Source organism: Eschrichtius robustus, chromosome 5 (assembly GCF_028021215.1).
Source record: "Eschrichtius robustus isolate mEscRob2 chromosome 5, mEscRob2.pri, whole genome shotgun sequence".
In the NCBI taxonomy this organism is placed as follows: Eukaryota; Metazoa; Chordata; class Mammalia; order Artiodactyla; family Eschrichtiidae; genus Eschrichtius; species Eschrichtius robustus.
In genome coordinates, this window is record NC_090828.1 from 33,451,879 (window position 1) to 33,479,157 (window position 27,279).

Consider the following 27,279-nt stretch of genomic DNA (forward strand, 5'->3'; position numbering starts at 1 on the left):
TCCTAACTTTTGTGGTAATCATTTCCTTGCTTTTCTTAATAGTATTACATTCTCTACCTGATTAGTTTTGCCCATTTCTGAATTTTATATAAATAGAATTTTTGTGCCTTGATCTGTTATTCAATAATGTTTTCAAGATTTAACCGTGCTGTTATGAGCAGATAAAATTCATTCAGGGTTGCTTTTCTATATAACAAGTTATTTTTCTTTGTAATGAGCCTGGAACTTATTATAATAATAATTAAAAGACCACTGTAGGTAATCCCTACTAAGCATCATAGAAACATTACACATCCTGAGACTTCCCTGGTGGTCCAGAGGTTAAGAATCCGCCTTCCAATGCAGGGGGGCCGGGTTCGACCCCTTGTTGGGGAACTAAGATCTCACATGCCGAGGGACAACTAAGCCTGCATGCCGCAACTACTGAGCCCACACACTCTCTGGAGCAAGCATGTCACAACTAGAAAGCCCACGCACCGCAACGAAGATCTGATGCAGCCAAAAAAACAAAGAAAAGAAACATTTCACATCTATATACATTTAGTCTTCCAGTTTTATTTAGTACTCTTTTTTTTTTAAAGAGCTGGGCTTTTTTTTTGGAATTTCATTTATTTATTTATTTCATTTACTTATTTTCGGCTGTGTTGGGTCTTCGTTGCTGCGCGCAGGCTTTCTCTAGTTGCAACGAGCAGGGGCTACTCTTCGTTGAGGTGCGCAGGCTTCTCATTGCGGTGGCTTCCCTTGTTGCGGAGCACAGGTTCTAGGCACGTGGGCTTCAGTAGCTGTGGCACGTGGGTTCAGTATTTGTGGCTCGCGGGCTCTAGAGCGCAGGCTCAGTAGTTGTGGTGCACAGGCTTAGTTGCTCCGCGGCATGTGGGATCCTCCTGGGCCAGGGCTCGAACCCATGTCCCCTGCATTGGCAGGTGGACTCTTAACCCCTGCGCCACCAGGGAAACCCTAGTACTTTTAAAGTATCCAATTTTGTTGGCAAGAGAAAAATATTAAACAAAGCAGACAAATGAAAAGGCTGCACATTCTCTCACCGTTTCTAATGTTTTGGCAGCAGAGGCAGTAGTAGCAACCAGATAGGTCAGAGTTAATAAAAGATACACTAGGGCAGAACAGAGCAGAAAGAAAAGCTTGGAGATTAAGAGATAGGATAGAGGAAAACATGCCTTACTGGACAGGGCTTTATATAATTAGCACCGTTCAGAAAACCATCCTTAATAAACCACTGAAATCCTTAACTTACCTATTCCATAGTTCTCAGACTATTTCCTCATCCCCTACCCTCAAAGCACCTACCTTATCGTACTTGACAATTCTTTAAAAGAGACCTTCAAACGTGCGCATCTGGTCTTCCATGAAAAGATCATCAGATCATCCATCATTGATTATTCTCACTCAAAACTGTTCATAAATATTTCCTCTGTTCCTACAAACCCCACTCCTCAGACAGTGAGAGAACGGTGGTAAAGTGACACAATATCTAGGGCATTGATGAAGCCAAGTGGAGTTTAGAATAACTGTTGCCGGTACTGAATCATTCTCCAACACAGATACTTCTCTTTCTCACCTCCTCACCTCTTCTTTTTTCCCAATTCCTCTTTTTACCTTTCCTTATCTTTTATGTTCCTTTCTTCCTCCTTGTACATATTTTTGTCTACAAACTTGTCTTAGAGGCACCCACATGTCCTGCTTAGAAGCACTAATGAAATGCTGGGCAATGTAAGAAGTTATAGTTTTAGTCCAACTCCATCTTGGTTTTCAAACAAAAACAAAAACAAACAAATAGTTATCATATGATCTCTGTGAGATAAAAGCAATTTATGTTTTTAAAAAATATCATAGTATTACATCAAATTGCAAAACAAAACACATTAATCTTTTTAAATGAGTGATTGTTTAGTGGCTCCAATCCTTTGATAGATCCAACACTTCAAAAATCATCAACTAAAAATACCAACTGGACTTCCCTGGTGGCGCAGTCGTTAAGAATCCGCCTGCCAATGCAAGGGACACGGGTTCGAGCTCTGGTCTGGAAAGATCCCACATGCCGCGGAGCAACTAAGCCTGTGCACCACAACTACTGAGCCTGCGCTCTAGAGCCCGTGAGCCACAACTACTGAGCCCGTGTGCCACAACTACTGAAGCCCACACGCCTACAGCCCGTGCTCCACAACAAGAGAAGCCACCGCAATGAGAAGCCCATGCACCATAACGAAGAGTGGCCCCCACTCGCCGCAACTAGAGGAAGCCCACGCACAGCAATAAAGACCCAACGCAGCCAAAAATAAATAAGTAAATTTATGTTAAAAATTTAAAAATAAGACATCGATGTTTAAAGTGATTACTGATATAGCTGGATTAATAATGTCTACCATATAAAAAAATACCAACCTAATAAAAAAGAAAAAGTAGTGATCTTTACAGTAACTGACAGGCTATTTAAAAAAGAATGTAAAAAATTACCTAACTAAAACATCTGTATTAAAAGCTAGCAGAGTAAAAATAATTTTGATTTATACCATTTGTGGGTACATTTTACATGTCCAATCTTATATACAACAAATTTTATTTTAAAAGGAGTGAGGAATTTATAACATACAGAAAAGAGTTGGTACTAAATATATAGGTGCTAAAAGAAATCTGCCTTTTAAGTTTAGAAATCAACTCTTTTTACTTCCTAAAATTCTCACTTTCCTGTAACAGAAATATATCCACATTCTTGCTATGGCCTCCTATGGAGGTAGATGGACTGTAGCTTCCCACCCCTTGACAATGAACTTAGCCATGTGACTTACTCGGCCAACAGGAAGTTGGCAAATATAAAAGTAACAGAGATCTAAAATATGCTTGGGTAGTTTTGTTCGAACTCCCTGTGATCAACTAATCCACTATGAGAAGAACTATTCTGAGTAGAATGCTGCCCCTTTATCCTGAGCCCCAGAGAAGACCTGAACTGAACCTGCAGCCTGGAGCTCAGTCTAGCCTGTATCAGGAAAACTCCAGCAGATCTGCAAGACCACTGATTATGAGAATAAATGGTTGTTGTTAAAGCCACTGAACTTAGAGGTGGCTTACTGATGAGGTATTATTGGCAATAGCTGACAAATAAATGAGTATACCTCCTACTGCTCACGTAACGTCTTACAGAGATGTGTGCAAATATGTACAACTTTCAAGTTATCTAAAAATCAGACATTTAGGAATAGCTTAGAATAAAATTTTTTTCTAGTTTTACCCATGTTTTTCTCACAATTGTAGACATATTAACGTCCAAACAAAAGAGTCTATATAAGAAATGCCTATAACCCCGCTATTAACTACAGAAATGAACTTTTAACATTGGAAAAATAAATGATATTTGTTTATTTAAAACATAGCGCTTTGGTTGTATTGTGGGGTAAGAAATGTAATACTCCCCAAAGACGAACATTTTATTTAACTTTTGTGAGCTTCAGATTTGCAAGATGAGACTGGAGACTGGAGACTGGTTGCATAACAATGTGAATGTACTTAACACTACTGAACTGTACACTTAAAGATGGTTAAGATGGCAAATTTTATGTTATGCGTATTTTACCACAATTAAAAAAACACTCCAAGAGAATGGTTCTCACCTTTTTCAAAGATAACTTTTTATTTTTAAAATATCAAGGATATATACATACACATAAAGACCAGAACTCAGTAACAATTTCCAGTATTTATAAAATGCTTTACAGATACTATTAGCACTTATTTCAGTGTATTTTTTGTCTTTGATAAAGGAAATAACCTTTTCCTTCACTTCAAAACACCGACCTCTGGTCAGCAGCTTTGGCAACTAGAAATACCATGTTGACTTGCTAGGTGGTCTGGCACTGAGATGTGTCTGACTGAATTTTTTAAAGGGAAAAGAAGTGATCTTTTACTAAATAAAATACACCACGGTAGACAAAATCTTCCCCAAAATGGCACAGAGAGACTCAGGACAGGTAGAAAAAAAGAAGTCTCTGTAGTGAAATAATTGCAAACTACTGTTTTAAATATAAGCATAAATTTCTACTGGGAAAAAAATTCTGTAAAAACCTCTTTTAAAATCGCATATAAGGGACTTCCCTGGTGACGCGGTAGGTAAGAATCTGCCTGCCAATGCAGGGGACATGGGTTCGAGCCCTGGTCCGGGAAGATCCCACATCCCATGGAGCAAATAAGCCCGTGTGCCACAACTACTGAGCCTGCGCTCTAGAGCCTGCGAGTCACAACTACTGAGCTCGTGGGCCACAACTACAGAAGCCCATGCAACTAGAGCCCGTGCTCCGCAACAAGAGAAGCCGCTGCAATGAGAAGCCTGCGTACCGCAACAAGGAGTAGCCCCCGCTTGCCACCACTAGAGAAAGCCCACGCGCAGCAATGAAGACCCAACGCAGCCAAAAGTAAAATAAATAAATTTATAAAAAATAAAAATAAAAATAAAATCGCATATAAAAAGGAGTAGGGAAAATTCTATTTCATGGCAACAACAACAAAAACCCAAAAAACAAATAACAATAACAAAAAAACAAAGGCAGGCAGAAAAAAATACTCCATAAATTCTAAAATAGAAAGCCTGAATTCTGAATTAAACATCAGGCTTTTAATCTCTGTGCCAGTATTAATAGAAACTGAAATTAAAGAATGCCATTTCTTATTGCCATTTGCAGCAACATGGAAGGAGCTAGAGATGATCATACTAAGTGAGCTAAGTCAAAAAGACAAAGACAAATATTATATCACTTATATGTGGAATCTAAAAAATAATACAAATGAACTTATTTACAAAACAGAAACAGACTCAGACGTAGAAAACAAATTTATGGTTACCAAAGGGAAAGGGGGGTAATAAATTAGGAGTATGTGATTAACAGATACACACTGCTATATATAAAACAGATAAACAAGGATTTACTGTACGGCACAGGGAACTATATTCAATATCTTGTAATAACCTATAATGGAAAAGAATCTGAAAAAGTATATAAATATGACCGAATATAAATATATAACTGAATAACTTTGCTGTACACCTGAAATTAACACAGAATTGTAAATCAACTATAGTTCAATTAAAAGAAAAAAAAAGAATGCCATTTCTTTTTTTCATTTTAAAACACTTCAGAATTGAAGTCAATAGGAGTTTCTCTTCTTAATATATAACCCTCCAAACACTGCTTTCTCATAACATTAAACCAATAGATCTTGTTGGGTAAGCCATTTTCACCAAGCTATGTCAGTCGTTCTATCAATTAATCTTTAATTAATTAATTTAACAAACTACTGAACATCTTGGAAATGCAGAGGAAATGAGTAGAAAATATAGGGATATGTAATGGAATAGGCTGAGGTCCTGTGGATGTATCCTAGGACTGAAAGGTAATCAAAGTAATTGGCAAGACTATGAAAAAAATTTTTCAGTTTTAAAAAAGTAGTTAAGATTTTATAGTACTTACTAAATGATTGCGGGAATAAAGGGAAAGTGAAATCGACAGCCAAAAAATGGTCCAATGACAGACATACTAGGGTGGCTACATCTCCCTGCTACTTTAATAAATGCCATAGCAGACTTGAGGATAGGGATGGAATTGGGAGTAGAACTGTAAAGCTACCAAGAATATCTGGAAAATAGTTCTCTCCTCCCCCTTTTGCCCCCACCTCCTACATTCATCTATTAACACCAAAGCCTCCGATTTTCTCCTTCCACCAACATTTAACACTACTGAACTGTACACTTATAAACAGTTAAGATGGCAAATTTTGTTATATGTATGTTACCAAAACTAAATATTTTAAAAATGTATTTCTTATAAATGGTGTATACTCAATGTGTAGCTATCTTGGTTAAAAACAATAAGCTACAGTAAAGACAAAAATAATTAGGAACAAATTTAACAAAAGGAAGTGTAAGACTTGTACACTAAAATTACAAAACATCGTTGAAAGAAATTAAAGAAGTCCTAAATGGGGGGAGTTCCCTGGTGGTCTAGTGGTTAGGATTCGGTGCTTTCACTGCCATGGCCTGGGTTCAATCCCTGGTCAGGGAACTGAGATCCTGCAAGCCACGTGGTGTGGCCAAAAAACAAAACAAAAAAGTCTTAAATGAACGGAAAGACTTCCGATCTCATGCTTATGGATTAAAGAACTTAATATTATTAAGATGGCAATATTCCTCAAATTTACCTACAGATTCAATACAGTACCTATCAAAATCCCTGTTGCCTTTTTTTGTAAATATGGACAACATTGTTGGTGGGGGTGTAAAATGGTTCATCCACTTTGGAGAACAGTTTGGCAGTTCATCAAAAGTTAAGTATATAGATTTACCAATAAAACCCAATAATTCCACTCTTAGGTATACACAGAACTGAAAACATACGTGCACAAAAAAACTTGTACCTTAATGTTCATAGCAATATTATTGATAGCCAACACTGGAAACAACCCAACTGTCCATCAACTGATGAATGAATAAACAAAAAGCAATATATTCATACAGTGGAATATAGTCGTCCCTCGGTATCTGAGGGGAATTGGTTCCAGGAACCCCATGGATACCCAAGTCCACAGATGCTTAAGACAATTATAAAAATGGCATAGTACAGTTGGCCCTCCATATCCATGGAATGGGGGACCAACTATGTTATTTATTGCTAAAAAGGAATGAATTACTGATACATGCTACAACATGAATGAACCTTGAAAATATTATCCTAAGTGAAAAAAGTCAGACACAAAAGACCACATATTCTATGATTCCATTTATATGAAATGTCCAAAATAGGCGAATCCATTGAGACAGTAAGTAGATTAGTGGTTGCCAGGACCTGGGGGGAGAGGGGTAATGGAGAGTGACTGCTAATGGGTTTAGGGTTTCTATGTTGAGGTAATGAAAATGTTCTGGAATTAGATAGTGGTGATGGTTGTACAGTACTGTGAATATATTAAAAAACATCAACTTTTACACATTAAATATATACATTAAAAGGATGAATGTTATGATGTTAACCGTATCTCAATAAAGCTGTTACTTTTTAAAAAAGGACAGAGAACCAGCTTAAAAGGACTCTTCTAGCCAAATTCATGGTCATTTTAGCATTAAAATAAAAATCCACAAGTTCATAGTAGTACTCAAAAAAAAACCGACTTTTTGGTTAATTTTTTTTTCTTTTTTTAACACACGAATGCCAGCTATTATTAATAGAATAAATAATATAATAAGAAAATCACCATTTTATAACCCCTAATATAATAACAAGTTTGGGAAAGGATTACCAATGCATGAAGTGAAAAGGTTGTTGAATAACAAAATTATTTGCACGGTGCCACAGTAACTACCCACAGATTACCTACTAATTGCAAAGGAAAAAATGTACCTTTCCAATGAAGAGTCTTCATTTTAAATGACACTGTGCTTGATATGATACAATAAGAAGTATACAATATCACCCATGAAGTATTCTTGCCAAAATGTTTAACTCCAATGAAATCAACCTTCTAGACTTAACTTCCAATTTAGAAATTTCAAGGGATTAAAAATACAGTAACAATTTAACAAACCCAGAATGTAGGGACAACTGGCCTAAACTCTCTAGAAGTCAATTTCATGTATAGTAAAAATATAGGGGTAGGGGAAGACTGTATTAGATTAACAGAAACTAAAGAGACAAAACAATCAAATGCAATGTATCATCAACCTTTACTGGATTCTGTTTTGAAAAAAAGTTATACAAGTCATTATGGGGAAGTCTGTGGTTGGACTAGATACTGGATGATATTATGGAATTTATTGTTAATTTTCTTGGATTTGAGAATGATGTCTTGTATTTCTAAGAGATGCATGTGATATTTGTAGCTTACTTTCAAACAGTTCAACAACAGCAACAATAAGAAAACAGGTATCTATCTATCCATCCATCTATAAAGAGAGGAGATGGGGAAGAAAGCAAATTTTGAAAATGTTAATAATTATTGAATCTACACAGAAATATAAGATATTAATTGTAATACTCAAACTTTTTCCTCTATATACAGCAATCTTCATATGAAAAAGGAATAAAAAAGAAGGAATCGTGGTCACTATTATCAAAAAATTAGAACTGAAAAGAAAATAATAATTGAACATTGGGGAGAAAGAATAAAAGCTGCCAAAAGTCAAAACACAGCACAGCTTTTTATTGCCTGCTCCATCTCAACTATTGTGTTTAGAAGTCTTAATATGTAACTATATGTATTTAACTATACACGTATTAATTACTTATTGTTGCATAACAAATTACCCTAAAATTCAATGACTTAAAACAACACACATTTATTTTTTCATTTTCTGTTTGTCAGAATCCAGGTACTGCTTAACTGAGCGCTCTGCTTCAGGACCTTTCACAAGGCTGCAATTAAGGTTTAGGGCACTGCCATAGTTATCTCAAGGTTTAAGTGGTGAAGTAACTGCTTCTGAGCTCACTAAGTGGTTGTTGGTAGGATTCAGTTCCTTATGGGCTGTTGGCAGTTCCTTGCTGGCTGTTGGCAGGAGGCTAACCTCAGTACTTTGCCAGGCAGCCCTCTTCATCAGAACTGGCACAGAAGAAGAGCTAGAGAGAGTATACCAGCAAGACAGAAGTCACAGTCTTTGTAAAACCTAACTACAAAAGTCATATCCTATCACTTTTACCATATTCTATTTGTTAGAATCAAGTCACCAGGTCCCACCCATATTCAGAGAGCCAGGATTACCCAGAGGTGAGAATACCAGGAGACAGGGATCACTGAGAGCCATGTCAGAGGTTGCCTACCACAGTATATATACAGATGGCCCCTGCTTTATGATGATTTGATTTAGGATTTTTTAAATTTATGATAGTGTGAAAATGATATGCATTCTGTAGAAACCGTATTTCAAATTTTGAGTTTTGAGTCTTTCCTGGGCTAGCCGTATGAGGTACCATACTCTCTTGTGATGCTGGGCAGCAGCAGTGAGCTCCAGCTCCCAGTAAGCCACAGGAGAATGAGAGTAAACAACCAATACACTTATAACCATTCTGTACCCACACCAGTTGTGTTTAACTTTCAGTATTAGACAAATTATCTGAGCTAGTCAACATTTTATTATAAAGTAGGCTTTCTGTTAGATGATTCTGCCCGACTGTAGGCTAAGTGTTTTGAGATTATGTAAGTAGATTAGGCTAAGTTATCATGTTCGTTAGATTGGGAGTATTAAATGAATTTTCTGCTTACAATATTTTCAACCTACGATGGATTTATCAGGATGTAACCCCATTGTAAGTTGAGGAGCATCTGTACATTTGATTCTCGTTAACTGTGGTAGTCATGTTCTATAAAATTACTGCAAACACTTTATTAGCAAATACTGAATCATTGTTCCTATGGGAAATACAGGGTCAGGTGAGCCTCTAGTCAAAACATTTTTGTCAACCCATCAATATATAACCTTCTTTTATATGTGTTTCTGTTCAAAGTCATTTACTGTATAGCACAGGGAACTCTACTCAATGCTCTGTGGTGACCTAAATGGGAAGGAAATCCAAAAAAGAGGGGATATATGTATATGCATAGCTGATTTGCTTTGCTGTACAGCAGAAACTAATACAACACTGTAAAGCAAATATACTCAAATTAAAATTAATTTAAAAAAAAGAAAAAAGTCATTTAATATACTGTATATTATTGAGTCATTAGAATTGAACTCATGACCAACAGAACTATAACATGCCTGAAAGAAGCTTACCTAACACATGTATTTTCTCTGTAAGGCACATCAAGACTTCTTGCACTTAGGAACACTAGACAGCACTTCAGCACTATAACTGAGGGTCATTTTAAACCAAAAAAATCACCAACAAAAATGCAAAAAGCATGGCACAAAGTAGACTACAAAGAGGACACCTGTTTACAGTATGAGAGCTTAAGGAAGAAGGCAGCACATTGCCTTGACTGACCTTAGCTGCTAACACGCACATTAGACGACTCAAATTTTTTATTATTCTGCTCATGTCTGTGAATGACTGAGAAAGCACTGTGAGTATTGATTCTGGGGTTAAAAATACATTTTAGCACGTAAGGAGTCACAAATATGGAATCCTGAAGATCAACTGTGTTTTATTCATTTTTCAAAACCTTGAGAAGTTTACACTTGGGAAAAATTAAGCAGAATATCCATTTTTTCAAAACTAATTTTTAAAATTTTATTGAAGTATAGTTGATTTACAATGTTGTGTTAATTTCTTCTGTACAGTAAAGTGACTCAGTTATATATATATATATTTATAAACTTATTATATATACACACATATATTCTTTTTCATATTCTTTTCCGTTATGATTTGTCACAGAATACTGAACATAGTTCCCTATGTTATATAGTAGGACCCTGTTGTTTATCCATCCTGTATGTGATAGTTTGCCTCTGCCAATCCCAAACTCGCAGAGGAATAACTTCTTATAGTTTTTGTTGTGGGGGGATGAAAGATGCAGGAAATACTATCTTCTATTTCTCACCTAGAAGGACATAGGAACCTGAATACATTTAACGGGAAACCCAGTAACAATCTTTCCTGCAAATAAAAAAAGATCACAGAAAACCAACTATACGCCAATAAAAATTAATTTTAAAAGAAGATCACAGAATATAGGCCTCATATAATAAAGTAAAACTAGCAGAAAAGTATCCTTCATAGTAAAAAAAAAAAAAAGAATTAAATAAGGGAGGATGTTTATAATAGGTGGCTTAGTCAGTTCCCTCCTAATCATAGCCATTATTTATTGAATGCTTACTACATGCTAGGCACTTTACATGCATTATCTTGTTTAATCTATACAACAACCATATAAATTAGATACTATTATTTTGCATATGAAGTAACTGATACATAGAGAGGCTAAGTAACGTGCTCAAAGTTATGTTTACCAAGTAGAACAGCAAGGTTTAACCCAGGCACTGAGATTGAGAGCCAGTGCTCTTCATCATTATGCTATACAACCTCCCAAAGAATCAAGTGATTATTTTGGAAATCTAGTATTTCCTTCCCTCAGATGATCCTATTTTTTTTTTAGCAGATGATTAGGCTAACTTCATATTTGGCTAGAATAAAATGTACTTTTTTTAAGAGACACTTTGAGAAGTACTTAAAACAGTATTTTGAAGCCATCAGTGCATTCCCAGCCAACGATGTATCTGTTCACCTACTGTTAAACATTATTTATCAAAAAGACAAGAAATAACAAGTGCTGGTGAAGTGTGGAGAAAAGAAACCCCTTGTGCACTGTTTGTGGGAATGAAAATTGGTGCAGCCACTGTGGAAAACAGTATGGAGTTTCCTCAAAAAATTAAAATAGAACTAACATATGATACAACAATTCCACTTCTGGGTACTTACCTGAAGAAAATGAAAACACCAACTCAAAAAGATATATTCACCCCATGTTCACTGCAGCATTATTTATAATAGCCATGATATGGAAACAACCTAAGTGTCTATTGATGAATGAATGGATAAAGAAAATGTGGTATATGTATATAAGTACATATATATATACATATACACATGCATTCACACACACATGTGTGTGTGCACACACACAATGGAATATCATTCAGCCATAAAAAGAAGGAAATCTTTCTATTTGCAACAACATGGATGAACCCTGAAGGCACTGTGCTAAGTAAAATAAATCAGACAGAGAAAAGACAAATACCATATGTGGAATATTTATACAAATACTTTTATGTGGAATATTAAAAAAAAAACTTAGGATATAGATATAGAGAATGTGGAGATTATTATACAGATTATGTTGAACATCCGAAACTAAATATATTCATATGTCAATTACACCTCAATTTTAAAAACCAACATATTATTTTAAAGACAGCTGCTATTCAAACCACAGCTAGTTTTGACACAGGCTGGAACCTGGGACCTGGGACCTTTTGCTGCAATGCTTGCACCTGGACCAGTGTCTCCTGGAGCAACAAAATACAAAGAAACGATAAGGGACTAAAAATAACTGCATGCATTCACAGTTGGGGCAAATTATGAACAAGATACAAAAAGACAAAAAACCCAACTGCCACTTTGGAGGAGTCAGGAGGGAAGGCAGGGTACTACACATGCCCCCTGCACATAGCACCACCAAGGGCATGGGCAAACCACCCAAGTCACCCCTCTGGCTCAAAGCCAGGACCCGCCCCTACCCTACCCCATATAAGGGACCAGCTCTCACCACCCCCAACCCCAGGGAGCAAGCAAGGGAATCTATTACTTGTTTTTGCTCCTTCCTGCTGCAGCAGAAGTCCCAACAAACCCTTGCCTGAATTTCTTGCCTGGCCTCTTACAATTTCTATTGATTAAGGAGTCCAAGAACCCTGGTTAGTAACAGTTTCATCTTGGTTTTGAATGTATTTGAAGTGTTTTCATGTTATCTATGACTTTACTTCTTATGATATGTTGGCATATGAAACCACTAAATATTTATGGATTTAAGAATAATCAGTTTTTCCATATGAAAAGATGCAGAAAATTCTCAGTAATCAGAGAGATACTACATGGAAATGAAGCACAGTTAAGGCAGGCAGACAGATAGAGAGGAACACAAATGGAACCGGAAATCATAAAAGACAAGAAAAATTGTATATACTGAAATAAAGACATGGAAATTATTTCTTGATCAATATACACATTTGTATCTCAGGAGACATTTATTTTTAAATACCAGTCAATTCTACCATACACACTTGGGACTTGGATTTTACAGACCAAAAACTTCCACTGAGTTTGTCAGTAAAGCCAGATTAGTCAACAGGTTTTGCTTTGTTCTTCAAGACAATCAAGTAATATAAACTTTAAAAACACCAAAAGGAAGAGTGATTATTTTTTTGAGAGAATAGAAGCAAAGTAGATAGGTATGGAATGGGATGGACTTTCAATAGGACAGAGCTAACAAAACTTCAGAATGAAAACTGTCTGACCAACAATACATAACATGTGTAAATAGAATCTTATTACTACCGCATTAAAGAATTAATATTTTCTAAAGGATACACTCCTCTATTTCTCTTGTGCCACTCCTTCTCCACTAATATTTTTAGTAAGTATAAAAAGGAATGACATATTTTGTTTTGCTTCTTGCTAAAATGCTTCATGAAGTATTAAGCAAAGACTTTTAAAACATTCTTATTTCCCATTTTCTGTCTACTCAATCACTTTAATGCTGTCACAGAAGCAGTAAAAACTGAAAAAAATCACTATAAATTCACAATAGCTAAAAACCTACCTGTGGCCCTAAGCCAATGTCAGCTTCTCTGAATGTAGGCTTTCTTTTCTAGCTTAGTGTGAGATAAAGACATTTGCTGCCAGACGCTGAAAGTAGAATTTCTAATCTTAACAGCACAGCATAAATCAGAATTTCTTATACCTAGCTTTAGATGCAGTTTGATCTTTATTTCTCATCAACTCGATCCAACCATCAACTTAATGAATAATGTACATAAAAGAAAAGGATTCTACATTTTTATACTGACTTTCATCTAAGAACTTCCAACACTAAATAAAATGAGTTAGGTTTATTTAATTTTTTTTAAATGACAAAATTTTGCCAGCTTTTCTACTAACTTGATTATCTTGTTTATAGTTAGGGAGGTTAATTATACCAATTCCATAAGTCTTATCAGAAAATTTTCTAAAATAGCTGTGAACCTTGCAATAATTACATACATACTTCTTTCAAACTCTTGGAATTTACAAGCACATTAAGGATGAATTAAGGGTATAAGAAAGTAAAAGAATACTGTAGGTATAAATTCACTTACTTAAAGAATGGCTTTCTTTTTTTTTTTAATTTAATTTTTTTATTATTTGGCTGTGTCGGGTCTTAGTTGTGGCATGTGGGATCTTCACTGAGGCATGTGGGATCTTTCCTTTCAGCGCACGGGCTCTTCGTTGCGGTGCAAGGGCTTCTCTCTAGTTGTGGTGCACAGGCTCCAGAGAGCGAAGGCTTAGTTGCCCCACAGCACGTGGGATCTTAGTTCCTTGACCAGGGATCAAACCCGCGTCCCCTGCATTGGAAGGTGGATTCTTAACCACTGGACCACCAGGGAAGTCCCAAGAATGGCTTTCTTTTTAAACAGATTAAGTGCCAGAAAGTCTCTCATGGTTGGAAGAGACTCAGAATAATATAGTTCACTTTCCTAAAGTGTCAGACTTCTGGTTTTAGGTAGTACATGGACATGTCATTAGTGAAAGTTAGTTTTCTTTCTTTTGTCTGATTACTAAAGAAGAAAATCTCAACTTGGTGACAATGTAATTCTATTTCCTAACAAACATTTGCTATTCTCCTCTTTTAACACAGAGAAAGCAAGTTTCAAGTTTCAGACAATTTGATAAGCAACAATATCTAGCTAATTAATAATATGATTTTACTTTCACCTTATTTACAATTAAATAAATAATTTTTAAAGTTACCTTCTACTTACAATACTGGCTTTCCATTTATAGTAGTGATGGGAAATTTCCCTTTAAAATACATATAAGTTGTGTTTTTTTTTTAAATGAGGTTATATGAAGAAAAATAGAAGTGGTCCTTGAATTTTAGGAAATGTGATAAACATTTTCAAAAAAATCTTTTCAATCTCTCTCCCAAATGAATGAACAAACAAATATTAACAGTCCCCCTGTTTGAGTGTAGAGTAATGGTTAATGACAATTGAATACAGAGAGTAATGGTTAAAACTAATAGACAGTAATGTTTAGTAACACATACTCTGGAGCCAAAACACCTAGGTTTGAATTTTGGCTCTACCACTCATTGGCTGTGTGACTTGGTAAATTGCATATCTGTGTCTCAGTGTTCTTCATGGGAAATAAGAATATAACAGTAACCATTTCATATGTTTCTGTAAGGGTTAAACGTAAAGGTTTAGTGCGTATAGAGCCCTTAGTGAGTAGTCAAAAATGTTATTTAGCTAGTTTCAATTTCTCTATATACTAAATGCCTGAACGCCCTTTATATGTTTACGAAAAGAGACTGCTCTAACAACTCTATAATCCTGATAAAGTGAATTGAAATTTCTCTACGAGATTTATCCCATCTGGAAACACATTCTCTAAGAATCTTAAGTTTACTGCCAAGTCTTTAAGGAGCAACACTCATTAAATAAATATCCAACACTAATGTCTTAAGGCCAGAGGAAAACAGAATTAAGAACAGCATATGCTGATGGGGGATGGAAGGAAAGTGCCCAAAAAAGTTAACATTATCACACTGAGCACAACAGAGGGAGGGTTTCCTAACAGAAAGGAAAGGGCCTCAGAAAATAAGATCTCAAGGGAAGAAAAGTATCTAATCTTCCTCAATTCCATAACTGTGTCTAGAGCCAGGTCTACTTATAATTAAGTACTAAACAGGTACAGAACTACTGGCTAGTATTTATTAAGGTTCTCATATTTTCTCATTTTTAAAGTTCAAATAGTCAAATATGGTACCTATCCCCCTTAAAAAGAGATAAACAACTGAAACAGACTCACTAGTAGAACAGAAAAATCTTTGAAAAAGTAATGATTGTGGTACAAAGACCTAGAATATGAGTTATCAATCCATAAATCTCCTCACCTCTAGCCAGTTTTGTTTTGGAGAATTATCTCATAATGTGTTTCTGTTTGAACACATGCTATAAGCCTCTGTGGCCAACAACCTCAGATCAGGGATTACAGCAAAATAATTGACACACATTTCTAAATATCAGAAGCTCTTTTTACTTTCTCTTTCTTTTTTAATGGTAATAATTCTTCTTAAATGGAGAAACACAACATGTAAACTATACTTCAGATGCTGTGACTGGAGGAAAAAGGTTTTGAGAACAGAGAGCTAGTGTCCTAACTAGCCAGAAATCATTGGTGATCTATAGTCCAAATAGAACCTTAATTTTTATGGCACATAAAAATGCTCACATAACTTTTTCCAACATTAATAATTAACTGCTGGTGTTTAATTATTTTAAAGCAGACATTTCACTTATGTCTCAACAAAAGCATCAGTGGACTTCCCATTCTGCTAAAATTTTCAGGAACCAGTCACACTTGAATTATAGCTTATCTTCCTTTAACTTTTTGCCTATAATTATATTGGTTATTATATGTTACCCAGATTCACCTGAGTGAACAGGTTGCAGAGGTTTCATTTATTTGTGCCCTATCTTGTTGCCTCTAAAAAACTATGTAGGGCAGTTTTATAAGACTACATAAAATCTGTAATTAAAAAAAATTTAAGAACTACAGGTAAGTAGAGTACCTTCCTCCAATCCTATAACTATCAAAGTAATCCTTGAATTATTATAATGTGACACTCTGTGGCTCGGCAAAATTACAGATAGTTGCTTATGGTCCTCTGGTTAGTCCATCACCTTTTCCCCTAACAACTCCCCCCACATTATTCTTAAAGATCCACTACTATCATATGCTTTAGTTTCTATCACTCAGTACCTCATTGTCTTCAGCTTCAGTGAAGGTTGGGGAAAAAAAACAAGCTTCTTTTGAAGAAAGAGAGCTACACCTTGTTATTCTCAATCATCCATACATTTCTTTACTGCTGCTGGATCTAACCCTACTCAACGTACAAGGGATAGCAAGTAAGAAGGCAAGTAAATGTGGTTGTGGATGTTGTACAGATGCATACTTGATGAGAAAGATATAATTACAATAACAGCAACGAATGGTTTGATGTCAAGAAGCAAACTGTTCAGTTGAAAACAATCTAGAAAGAAATGAATAGGATTCACAGAGAACATTAAGTACCCTCTGTTGTTCCCTGGAGCTTAACCTCACTATGTGGTCTTTTAAACAGCCATAATCTATTGATACTTGTGCATTGTTTTCTTTACCAGTATTAAAATACGCTACAATTGTACTTTTAGAGTAATCTCTGAAAATGAGATCGTATAACAGAATCTACTTAGGAAAAGTCTTTTATATTCTTCTATTACCTTAAAAATTAAAGGCTGATGTTTCATTTTTTGGAGAGGGGAATGATCATGGCTTTTTTGTACTTACACCATGGTGAATCTCAAACAGGAGAGTTAATTTGTTTTGTCTCGTTTTGCTATCCCACTTAACTGTTTTGCTACATTTGTCCTTTTAACTGAAAGTAGCAACCAGCTTTCAATGAACACCAGTCCAGGGACTTCCCTGGTGGCGCAGTGGTTATGCCAATGCAGGGCACATGGGTTCGAGTCCTGGTCCAGAAAGATCCCACATGCCGCGGAGCAACTAAGCCCATGCGCCACAACTACTAAGCCTGCTCTCTAGAGCCCACAAGCCACAACTACTGAGTCCACATGCCACAGCTATTGAAGCCCGCGCGCACCTAGAGTCCATGCTCCGGCAACAAGAGAAGCCACTGCAATGAGAAGCCCACGCACCGCAACGAAGAGTAGCCCCGCTCACCACAGCTAGAGAAAGAAGGCCTGCGCGCAGCAACAAAGACCCAACGCAGCCATAAATAAATACACTTAAAAATAAATTAAAAAAAATAAACACCTGTCCATTAGTTAGTGAATCCATTAAATTCATTTTTTTGCCAGATTAAAAAAAAGGCAAATCCTATTCCTTTCAAGCATTTAACAGTATTTCAAAATTTACACATTAGCACATATTCGTTTATTAAATTATTCATTCAACAAACATTTACTGTACTCCCACTATGTACCTGACACTGCACCAGTCACTGTGGAGACAAAGGGGCATTAAAACAAAGTCCCTATCACCAAAGACTTTAGAATCTAGAAGAGACAGAGAGACAACTGCAAAATACATAAAAATTTAGGTATGATGCCTGCAACTTATTTGCAAAAGGTTAAAAAAATAGTGATCTACATATATAGAGAGAGGGAGAATGATAAGGCAAATACAGCAAAATGTTGACAATCAGTGAATCTGAGTAAGGGTACATGGGAGTTTTTATAAGTTTGAAATAATTTCAAAAGTTTAAAAGAATTTTTTTGGTTGGGGGCCCAAAATATTAACACTTGACTTTTATTGTGTACCAATACAATAGACAAAAAGTTAAAGGAAGATAAGCTATAAGTCAAATCTGCTAGAGAAAGACAACCACTTCAATCCATTCCTCCTGAGTAGCATGGTTACTCATTAAAACACAGGGTTTATTTTTGACTGAACTACCTACACATTAAGGAGACATGTTTAAGGAGTTTATAGATGTGAGAGCACATTGAAAGTATAAAATACTATGCAAATAGAAGGCCTTTAACACCATCACGAAAACATCATGTGAGGGATGGAGATACTGTTTCTGTGAACACTGTTCTCAGAAGAATGAGTAATAAGCATTTTAACACCTTTATTAAGGTATAATTTACACACTATGAAATGAACACTGAACTTTTATTGAAAGATATTAAGGGTATTTCCTTAGGAAGAGCCAAGGTTCAAAGATTTTTAAAAATAATTTTTCTCAAAACTAGTCAGCTTCATTATTGAGAAATAATGTTACAAATGGACAAGGAATATAAAAATATTCAAAATAGAGAACAACCAAACAACAAGTGAACCTCATTAGTAAAAACAATGTAAAAAAAAACAAAAAAAAACAATGTAAATCCATTTTCAAAATGACCTCAGCCAAGTTTTATTTTAATACTAGTGCTGATTAACATATGATGAAATATGCACTTTAGTATATCACTGATGGGAATGTGAACTGTTTCAACCATTGGAAAAGCAATTTGACAATGTATGAGGAACTTTAATACTGTTACTAGTGGATACAGAAATTACAATTCTGGGAATTATAATTTAATATAATGCTATATATACAAAGATGTGCATTGTAGCAAAAAACTAGAAACAGCCTAAATGCCCAAAACCAGGGGAATGGATAAGAAAAATATCTAGTTGGTAAAATATTATACAACCATTAAAACTGATGATTATGAAACATGTAATACCTGGAAAATATTATATTATGTTTAAAAAGGAGGATCTAAAATTTATATCACTAATACAACTATACAAAAATTAAAGAGAAAAGACTAGAAAGAAATATTCAAAATATTAACAATGGTTGTATATGGGTGTAGGGATTTTTAAAGATTATTATTCTCCTCTCCATTTATCTCATTCTTCTATTTTTCTGAATAAACAGGCAGGTATTCCTTTAATATTTCCTTAAATAAGTAATATACAAATATATTCTCATGTTAAAGATTCAAACAATACAAAAGTATAATAATAATAATAGGCAACCTCCCATAAACAGTCGCCCTGAACTATCCCCCCTTCTCTACCTTTGATGAGTTTGCACCATATTTCTAGTAATTTTTAAATACATGTCTTTATTTGGCCAATGTTTATATTAAATAGTCAATAAATGGCATTTTTATAATGAAAAATTAGAGAAAAAAATCACTGTCGCCAAACTTTCTACTGATGTATTATTCAATATATGTCAAGGAACAAAAAGTTCTGCTTCTTAATTTTATATTTTAATTAATTCCTTTAAACTTTAACACTTAAAACTATTTTTATTTTGGTCAAGCACCTAACCATTTACAGACTAAATATCTGACATTCTATATAGTAGTGGTTATTTTTCTTGAAATTAATATAAAAGTAAATATTCATTTTGTTTACTAACAATGAATTTACTTGATTGTTTTGTCTGAAGAACAAAATACATTAATTGGGTTAACACTCTCAAATTAGAACACTTAAAACACTTTCCCTTTTTATCAGGATAACATTACTGATTTATAGTGGCAATCGTTCCGTGCTTTTGATTCAAAAGATTACAGTAGACCAAGATCTAGGTAACAATCTGAAATGTAGCTGTAAAGATCTTTGAGGTGAATTTATGGACAAATTCACTTCTTCTCTTTCATCGAGCTAGATGTGAATATTAGAGATCTTGCTTTGTTTGTTTTTTTGTGGAAAATAAATATACCCAATTCAGTATAATTTCGCAATAAAAGCTAATTGCCTTGAGTAGATAGAAACTACATGAAAAAAACTCCCTATTGCTTTCAGTTTAGTGTTTCATCAATAAATCAAAGGAAATAGGGACCTCCCTGGTGGTCCAGTGGTTAAGAATCCGCCTTCCAATGCAGGGGACGTGGGTTCCATCCCTGGTTGGGGAACTATGATCCCACATGCCACAGGACAACTAAGCCCACACACCGCAACTACTGAGCCCGCGTACTCTGGAGCCTATGTGCCACAACTAGAGAGAAGCCTGTGTGCTGCAACTAGAGAAGCCTGCACGCCACAACGAAAGATCCCACATGCCGCAACAAAGATTCTGTGGGCCACAACTAAGACCCGATGCAGCCAAATAAAATAAAATAAAACAAAATAAAATAAAATAAAACAAAATAAAATAAAATAAAATAAAATAAAATAAAATAATAAATTTAAAAAACACTTTAAAAAATAAAATAAAATAAAATAAATAAATAAATAAATCAAAGGAAATAATCCAAAACTGAAGATCTTAGAGTATGGACTGATAAAATTTCTTGACAGAGAAAAGAATTCTTGAAAAGTGCTACATTTCAATAAAAAAAATTATTAAAAAATATTAAAACTTTTTATTTGGAAATAATTATAACAGTTGCAAGAATAACAATAGTACAAAGAATACCCATATGCCTTTATACAAATTCACTTTTCTTACCATTATACCCCATTTGCTTCATCATTCAAGGAAGGTTAGATACACACATCATGGCCCTTTACTTCTAAACACTTCTTAGAGTATTTCCTAAGAATATGGATATTCTCTTATATAACCACACTATTCTTATCAGCTTCAGTAAATTTAACATTGAAAAAAATCTTTAATCATCTATTTTGTCAATTGGATTAACAACATCCTTTATCACATTTTGCACATCCAATATAGGAGAGTTAGGTACCGCTTAGTTGTCAACTTTTTTAGCCTCCTTTAATATAGATCTTTCTCACAGTCTCTTTTTCTTACATGATATTGACATTTTTGAGGAAAACAAACTCCCTTTTTATAACAGAACATTCTTAATTTATGATTTGCCTGATGTTCCTTTGTGATTAGATTATTCATTCTTGATTGAAATACAGTACTAAATTAGTGACACTGTGTTCTCAGAGTATCACAGACGTCCATCTGCCCTTCATTAATGATATTACCTGGTTAAGCTATTGTCCAATTTCCTCACTTTATAATTACTAATTTTTCCCTTGCAATATGTTGGACAAACTCTAAAAGAATGCAAATATCCTCAGTCCTTATTGAACCTGCCCCCTAGATTTAGGATCTTAGGATGATTCTTGCCTGATCCAATCCTTGCCATGATGGCTGCATAATGATAATTTTCCAACACCTACAGTTACAACTTGGCACTTGGCATTCTACTATCCACAAGTGCCCTCTCTTCTCCCTTCTCTGCTATCAGCATAGACTCAATTCATTTTCCCTCCAATGGTTTATAACTTATTACTGTACTTTTTTAGCACTAACGTGATCTCAAATGTAGCTCGTGGGAGGTTCCTTCAAACTGGCTACTGTGACAAGTCTCCATCCTTTCGGGGGGTACTTCTTTCCTTATCTTCTAGTGTTATAAGATGTTGCAGGCTTATCTTGCACCTATCCTGCCCCAGTCCTAGAATAAGTCATTTTTCCAAGGAGCCCAAGTTCCACTGACTGCGGAGCCGTAGTAGAAACTAAACCTGGGCATTATGTACACTCATAGCTACAGGGGTGCTTTTGCTTCTTATTTTTTTCAACAAACAGAGATAAGAAATATACGTAGGCATGTATGTATACACACACGCATATAAATACATACTCGTACAAATACATATATACATGGCTGCATATACATGCATGTAACACATACATATGGATATTTTTTAAGTCATAAGTCCATAATAATACCTTGAACTACAATCTATTCACATAGGATTCTCTTTTCTTCCCCCATCTATAACTGTTTCCCTATTCCTTCAGTGAGAACACTAGTTCCCAAGAATATCAACACTAATACTCATTTTCTTAATCCTATAATACAAATATATCTACAATTGTTTCAGAATTGCTTTGTATACACTACTAAAAACCAAACCTTCTAAAAAGAGTTCAGTATTTGTTTGCAATTCTCCCCCCATCTCTTATATCATATCTTGCCTAAAAGAGTATATACAGTCAAATACTGTTTTTGTAAAATGCTTTAGATTAGTTGTTTCTTTTTCCCTTAAGTGTGATTATGATGTTTATGTAAAATACAACTGGGCTCATTTGTTTTCAGTTTGGGATTTTGCCCCCTTCCCATCCTTAATGATTTAATTATACTTTTTGCACACACAGATTAGTAACAGGATTCCAAAAGTCAAAACTACATGCATAAAGCTATATTCAGAGGATTTTTCCTCCTTCCTGTATCCTTTCTGTTCCATTCCCTTCAACCCTTGTAAGTAACCAACTTCATTATTTTCTGGTTTATCCTTTCTTTGCTTCTTTTTGTAAAGATAAGCTTTCTGTTTTACACAAAAGACAGCATACTATATAAGCTTTTTATTCACCTAACGTTATCTCTAGAAATCACTCCATATCAGTTCACAGAGATCTTACCCATTTTTTTCTTATAGCTGTATATTTAGTACTCCATTACACGTATGTACCATAGTGGATTTCAATCAATGTCCTATTCTTAGGCATTTAGGTAGTTTCCAATACTATGCAGTGACAGACAATACTACAATGGATAAATTTATGCATATGTATTTTCATACTGTTGGAGGTATGTCTTCAAAGATAAACTCCTACAAATGGGAGTGCTGGGTGAAAGAGTAAGCACATATGTTGTGTTCTTAATATTGCCAAACTCCTCTTCATGTGAGTTGGAAAGTACTATATTTTGATTCAAACTTATTTGATAATATACCAATACCTTGGAAATCCTGGTGTATCTCTTTTCGATTTTAGGTGTTAGCTAGATATAGTCTCATGATGCCGGAACTCTCCCTCTCACTCTGGCCCAACCTGAATATTTTCATATATTTTTAAATTCTAAAAATCTTTGGAGAAAGGAATTACAAGGAAACGTACGTTACTTTAACTACTTACTGAGTGGTGTTGTGTCTGGAGGTGGAAAATTCTCAGTAAAGTTGACATTACACAAGTCTGTGCTACAACAGCAGAAACGGTATGTTCCATTCTGAATTGAGGGTGGAGTGGTAGTTACTACACATTCTTCGTAGTGACACTCCTGGGGATCTCCAATGTGAGACCAGCAACCTACAAATTGATGTTAATGTAAACAAGTTAGGTTTATATATGTAATAATGTAAATAAGTTATAACTCTTGCAAACCAATAGGAAACCACATTTTTTAAATAACAGAAAATGGCAAAGTATAAACAGGCATTTCATGGAAGGAAAAAGCCACTAATAAAATGTTTCACTTCACAGTTAATCTAAGAATTATTATTAAAAAATCAATAAGATTACATTTTTGTCTATATCTATGGAATTCTTCTGGGTTTTAAAATAATTATATATAACAATAACAAGGATTCAGTAACACACAGTGCTGGAGGGAATGTAAATGTATATAACATTTCTAGAAAGTCACATGGCAATTTTTATGAAGAGCCTTTTCATGTTTTATAATCTAATTTTACTTCCAGAAGTCTATTCCAGGAAAATTATGAGATACAATCAAAGAATTATGTTCAAAGATGTTCACTGAAGCATTAGGTATTACAATGAAAACCAGAAAACAATATAATGTCCAACTGCAGAGTAATGTGTAAGTAAACTGAGATACATGTATACAATGAAAAATTGTATAGATTTTGAGTGTTTTCAAAGTATATTTAAAGAAATGGGAAAATATCCATGATATAATTTAAAATGGGAAAAACTGTATATGAAATTATTTATATAGTATTACCATAATTTTGAAAAAAATAGCACACACACATATAAACATAGAAGTACAAAGAAAACACACCTGAAGGGAATAAACCAATATAGTTTTTTAAAAAAACTTTTTAAAGTATGGAATTGTAGACATTTGTTTCTCTTATAGTTTTCTTTATTTTCTAAACTTCATAAAATGGCATTATATTTTTTAAAATTGTAATAAGATATTATTAAAATAAGCTAAAACCAATTACCCTTTGCAAATTTGGAGCTTGGTGTGAATACATACATGAATACACACTTTTAAACTAACTGTTCTCCTGCATAGGGTTTTATAATCTACTTCCATGCCCTTCTTAGATAAACTTCAATTTTATGAAACAGTTATTTCAGGTAAAAAAAGTATTACTTGCCTTGTTTTACCAGATTTATGTCCCCTTTTGATTTCTCCCAAAGGCCATAGCAGGTGCTACCTTTTGAGCATAATATTGTTCCGTTTTCATGAGAGATTCGACTCTCACCTATCCCAAGGTCTTGTTGATATGGATCTTTAAATGCACAAAGACGTTCTTGATTCTGAGAAGCTAAAATAAAGGAAAAAAAGAATGACAAATTCACTTTATGATAATCTTTGCAAAACATTATTATATAAAATCTTAGTGCCTTTTTCAAAGGCACTGTAAACTTCCCTACTAAATCCCTAACAAGGCTTGAATAAATGTGCAATTTTGTATTTATTCAGTAACGTCTTTCTTTTCATTAATTAATTTGTAACTTCCAAACAAGAAGCAAACTTGAAAACTCATTTCCCAAAAGCAATACCCTCTTACATAAATTATTCTCACCACTCTTTCTCCTACTGAATAATATTGGTGTCTGAATAAAGAAATATCATCAGAAAAATGTCCATGCTCTAAATTATTAAAAATTCAAAACAAATTAGCAAACCTAGAGGGCTGAATAGTTTTTGGAAATTCTACAGTACTCACTTCTACCATATTTTATACTCAGTTGTAAAATGTTAAACATAACATTAGGCATGTTAAACTAAGGATGAGGAGAGACTACAAATGGATAGTACATGGTTTCTATCTGGGGACATAGAAATGTTCCAAAATTAGATTGTGGCAATGTTTGCACAGCTTTGTAAATGTACAAAAAAATAACTGTTCACTAAAAATGCGTGAATTTCATGCTATGTAAATTATACCTTAATAAACCTGTTTTTAAAAATTAAGGCTATTAGTGCTAAATAAGAAAATGATTTTCTGTCATTAAAAGTATCAATATAGGGCTTCCCTGGTGGCGCAGTGGTTGAGAATCTGCCTGCCAATGCAGGGGACACGGGTTCGAGCCCTGGTCTGGGAAGATCCCACATGCTGCGGAGCAACTAGGCCCATGAGCCACAAGTACTGAGCCTGCGCGTTTGGAGCCTGTACTCCGCAACAAGAGAGGCCGCGACAGTGAGAGGCCCGCGCACGGCGATGAAAAGCGGCCCCCACTCGCCACAACCAGAGAAAGCCCACGCACAGAAACGAAGACCCAACACAGCCAAAAATAAATAAAGCGTAAAAATCAAAAAAAAAAAAAAAGTATCAATATAGGGACTTCCCTGGTGGGGCAGTGGTTAAGAATCCGCCTGCCAATGCAGGCGACACGGGTTCGAGCCCTGGTCTGGGAAGATCCCACATGCCGCGGAGCAACTAAGCCTGTGCGCAACAACTACTGAGCCCACGCACTGCAACTACTAAGGCCGCGCACCTAGAGCCCGTGCTCTGCAACAAGAGAAGCCACCGCGATGAGAAGCCCACGCACCGCAAAGAAGAGTAGCCCCTGCTTGCCGCAACTAGAGAAAGCCCATGCGCAGCAACGAAGACCCAATGCAGCCAAAAATTAATTAAATAAATTAATTAATTAATTTTTTAAAAATCAATATAATAGTCAGAAGAAGAAATGCTCAACAATCCCTTATACCAAAAGTCAACCCAATGTATTTCCAACGCCAGTCAGTCTTTCTCCATATACATAATCTGATTTAACTAATCTCAGTAGAACATTTGCCACATAATTTATCAGCTAATAAACATTTACCAACACTGCTGAGAATACCAAAGAAGTAAATGGTTATCAAAAGCAACAGCTGATCTTTATTTGGTTTCTTAAAGCAGACTTTCCTACTGTGTTTGACTTGCCAGAATAACAATCTAATACACTTTGCCACTATATTCCTAATGGGCTTCTGATTTATTTCTTGATTTTGCTGTGTATCTTATTTAGTATGGCTTAATTCATTAGCACCTTAGCACTGGAAATGATTTATTAAAATAATGTTTCTGAAACTACAAAACTAAGGACCAAACCCTAGAGAAGAAATGAAAGCACCAACAACTGTGTGCCCAAGTCTATTTAGAAACACAGACCTGCCATATTTATTACAACAGAAAGCACCTTCAAAGTATTGAGCTAAGTAAATAGAGGATTCACAAATAGATAATACAGAGTTCTACCCTTCAAGCACCTTATAGTCTGCTTGGCGACAGACAGTAATTACTAAAAAAAAAAATAAACGTGACTTCCACATTTCCACAATTTAGAACTTCAGGCAGTCTTCTAGAAGATATTTACTAATATCATATAAATGGCCAGAAAATGTAGTATAGCCTTTTTTTAAAAAAGATTTTTTATTTACTTATTTATTTTTGGCTGCGTCAGGTCTCAGTTGCGGCACACAGGATCTTCCATTGCGGTGTGCAGGCGTCTCTCTAGTTGCGGTGCTCGGGCTCCAGAGCGCACAGGCTCAGTAGCTGCAGCCCGCAGGCTTAGTTGCCCCCCAGCATGTGGGATCTTAGTTCCCTGACCAGGGATCGAACCCAAGTCCCCTGCATTGAAAGGAGGATTCTTAACCACTGGACCACCAGGGAAGTCCCTAGCCTTATTTCCCCCCCCCCGCAAGTTTATTTATTTATTTATTTATTTGTGGCTGTGTTGGGTCTTCGTTTCTGTGCGAGGGCTTTCTCTAGTTGCGGCAAGTGGGGGCCACTCTCACTATCGCGGCCTCTCTTGTTGCAGAGCACAGGCTCCAGACGCGCAGGCTCAGCAGTTGTGGCTCACAGGCCCAGCCGCTCCGCGGCATGTGGGATCCTCCCAGACCAGGGCTCGAACCTGTGTCCCCCGCATCGGCAGGCAGACTCCCAACCACTGCGCCACCAGGGAAGCCCCCCTAGCCTTTTTATAAAAACTACTTCCAGGGCATTAGCCAGATTATGAGTATACCACATTTTTACCACATGTAGTCACATATTCAAATTCCTTTAATGACAAACATTTATATTATCTCGC

At 35.4% G+C, this 27,279-nt stretch overlaps 1 protein-coding gene across 1 annotated transcript in view; it reads right to left on the reverse strand.

Annotated features, from left to right (window-relative positions):
• BMPR2 (bone morphogenetic protein receptor type 2) overlaps positions 1-27,279 on the reverse strand; it is a 175,456-nt gene that overhangs the window by 61,930 nt on the left and 86,247 nt on the right. The window contains exons 2-3 of the mRNA XM_068544639.1: positions 24,354-24,524; positions 23,140-23,310 (exon numbers count right to left, since the gene is read on the reverse strand). Coding sequence (XP_068400740.1) covers positions 23,140-23,310; positions 24,354-24,524 — 342 coding nt within the window. The remainder of the gene's footprint in view (positions 1-23,139; positions 23,311-24,353; positions 24,525-27,279) is intronic.